The sequence below is a fragment of the Centrocercus urophasianus genome, unplaced genomic scaffold (genome assembly GCF_019232065.1).
Source record: "Centrocercus urophasianus isolate 14NV4802_14NV808 unplaced genomic scaffold, USGS_Curo_1.0 seq_2, whole genome shotgun sequence".
Taxonomy (NCBI): Eukaryota; Metazoa; Chordata; class Aves; order Galliformes; family Phasianidae; genus Centrocercus; species Centrocercus urophasianus.
In genome coordinates, this window is record NW_024884755.1 from 1,932,034 (window position 1) to 1,935,051 (window position 3,018).

The following is a 3,018-nucleotide window of genomic DNA, read 5'->3' on the forward strand; positions in this document are numbered from 1 at the left end:
ACAATTCGGAAAAAGACACAGAAATGTATATATTTATATTACGAAAACAACATTAATGCCTGTACAGGTGTCTCGATTTCATAATTTACTTCAAAGATACCGTATTATCAATTTAAATACAAAAGCTACATTAAATATACAGAGGGATCCGTACAAACGTCCGTGGGGGCCGCGGGGAGCGCTGCGGGCGCGGGGGGGGGAACCCACTCGGCGCCGCTTGTTTCGTTTTTGCCTTTCTTTTGGTAGTGGAAAAATAACTGCCGCGGCATTTCTTATTTCTTTCAATAAATTAAAAAAAAAGAAAAAAAAAAAGAAAAAAAAAAAGAAAAAGAACCGAAGTACAGTCCCAGCGGGGGAAGGAGGGAAGCCGACATTAAATGCTGGACATACCTTTCTTCAGTTCGTAAGGCGAGTCCTTGCCGAGCTCCGCCTGGGGCTGGCTCCTGGCCGCCTTGGGCTCCTTCCCCAGCCCCTCGGCCCGGCTCAGCACAGTCTGGTTTAATCCATTGAAGGCGGCGCCGGGCGCGGCGGGCCCGCCGGCGGGGTGCCCGTGCAGGGCCCCGAAGGAGCCGTAGTTCGTGTAGCCGGGGTAGAAGGGCGCCGTGTAGTAGAGCGGCCGCGGCAGGACCGCCCCGTTGGGGAAGGGGCACTGCGCGGGCGGCGAGCGGGGCCGCGGCGGAGAGGGGCGCGGGGGGCCGCTGCCTCCCAGCACGGCGGGGCCGGGGGCCGCCGTTTCGCCGCCCGCCTCCCTCGCCCTGTCCGCCGAGGTGGCGATCTCGGCCAGCGACCAGAGCTTGGGCTTGGCGAGGGCCGCCTGCTGCGGCGAGTGGATGACGGAGGCGGCGGCGGGCGGCAGCGGGTGCGGCTCGGCGACGTGCGGCGGCCCCGCGGCGGCGGAGGGCGGCCGGAACGGCAGGGGCTCCTCGGGGCCCGGACCGCGGCCCCCCGGGCACGGCCCCAGCGGGGAAGCGCCGGGCGCTTTGGGCGGCCCGTCGAGCCGCTCCTCCGGCGGCTCCTTGCAATCCGAGTCGCTGAGGCCGGCCTCGGCCTCCCGCGGGCTGGGGGGCTCCTGCAGACGCTCGCAGCCCGGCGCGGCCCTGGGTTCCGCCGTTCCTGCGGGGGAAAGGACGGGGGTGGGGGGGCGGCTCGGCGGGCGGCCCGAGGGCCCCGCAGCTGCCTCCAAAGCCCGCGCGGCGCCGCCCGCTCCCCGTCCGGGCGCACCGGGCAGCCCCGAGGGCGCGTACCCCCCCCTCGACCCCGGCCCACCGCCTACCTGCGTCCGGAGAGCCAGGGTCCCCCTTCTCCTCCGGCTTCTGCGGCTCGTCCTCGTCGTTCTTTTCCAGGTCGATGTTCTCCTCCTCCTCCTCGTCCTCGCTGCGGTTCCGTGGGGTCCAGGTCATCTTGTTCTCCTTCTTGAGTCGCCGTCGCGCGTTGGCGAACCAGGTGGAGACCTGGGTGAGGGTCATCTTGGTGATGATGGCCAGCATGATCTTCTCGCCCTTGGTGGGGTACGGGTTCTTGCGGTGCTCGTTGAGCCAGGCCTTGAGCGTGGCCGTGGCGTCCCGCGTCGCGTTCTTGCGGTACGCGGGATCCCCGTAGGGATAGGAGCCCAGCGGCGCCGCGTACGGGTGGTAGCCCAGGGAGCCCGCCATGGCCGGGGGGTGCTCGTAGGGAGAGCCCTGCGGAGAGAGCGCAGAGCGGCCGTGAGCGCGGGGCGAGGCGGTGGCGGGCGGCAATGACACGGCAAGGGCAGCCGGGCCTGCCCGCGCCCCGCAGCGCCCCGCAGCGCCGCTCCGGCCCGGGGGGGGGGGAGCCGGGAACGGCCGGAAGGCTCCGGCCCCGAGGGAACCCCGCTCCTCTGCCCCGCGGCCGGGAGCGCGGCGCTGCCTTCCCGCTGTTTTCCTTCTCAGTGCCTCCCCGCTGCCCCCGGTTTCCCCGGGGCTGCCGCCGCGGCGGACAACCTGCCGGGCCGGGAATAAAGGGAAAAGGAAAGAGCAAACGGGAGGGGGAAAGAAAAGAGGCCGGGAAAATAAAAATGAAAAATAAACGAGAAAAAGGGAAATAACTCAAGGAAACTCCGCCTGAAGCGCGAACAGAGCAGAGGAGCCGAGCAACGACCCCCGGCTTTATTTCGGGTGCGGCGGCGGAGCGCCCCGGGGCCCATCGCAGCGCAATTAGCGGGGAAAGTTGCCGGGCTCACCGGCCGCATTTCAACCACCTCCGGCCGCTGTCGGTTCCTTCCCCTTTACACCGCAACAAGAAAACGGTTGCGGATTTCAGACGCTCAGTCTGTTCTTCTATATAATCAAAAATAGATAATTTTTGCTCTTGTTGGGGAAACGGGAGCGGTCCCTCCGGCGCTGCCGCTGCCCCGCGCGATGCCGCCCGGCCCGGCTCGGCCCCGGCCGCTCTCCCCGGGCCGTGTCCGCAGCGCTGCGCGGTGCGGGAGGAGCGCGCCGGGGCCGGGGGCCGCGCCGCCTTTTGTCCCCGCGAGCCCCGAAATCGAACGGGAACAAAAAGCGGGGCCGTGGGAGGGGGTGCCGTGCCCGGCGCGGTGCGCTGCCCGGTGCTGCTCTTACCACGTAGGAAGTGAAGGCGGCGGCGGCGGCGGCGGCCGGGTCCGTGCCGTACTGGAGGTGCGAGTTGTAACCCGGGGACGGGGCGGTGAAGGCGGTAGATCCGGCATAAGGGGAAAAAGCGGAGCCCGAAGAAGATCTCCCAAGTTCATCGGTCCTGGGTCCGGAAATCACGCTGGTGCTGTACGCCGGGCACGAGTAGAGAGCCAAGGAGGCAGACGGCTGGTACAAGTAGCCCTGAGGATACGACATGGCCCCGCGCACACATACACCCGCGGGCCCGGGGGAGCCGCCGCGCTGGGTTGGGGCCGGGGCTGGGGCCGGGGCTGGCCGCCCTCGCCAGCCGGGCAGCGGCACCGCTCCGCGCCCCGCGCCGGGCACCGCTTCCCGCTCGCTCTGCCCCCGCTCTGTGCTGCGTTCCCCTCTCTGTCTCTGCCCCTCG

General features: G+C 68.0%; 1 protein-coding gene across 1 annotated transcript; it reads right to left on the reverse strand.

The window, feature by feature from the left end:
• Positions 1-373: 373 nt before the first annotated feature.
• Positions 374-2,828, reverse strand: IRX5 (iroquois homeobox 5). The gene is made up of 3 exons (XM_042821823.1): positions 2,580-2,828; positions 1,274-1,679; positions 374-1,113 (listed from the first exon to the last, which is right to left on the reverse strand). The coding sequence occupies exons 1-3, from the start codon at positions 2,826-2,828 to the stop codon at positions 374-376; spliced, it is 1,395 nt and encodes a 464-aa protein (XP_042677757.1).
• Positions 2,829-3,018: the final 190 nt, after the last annotated feature.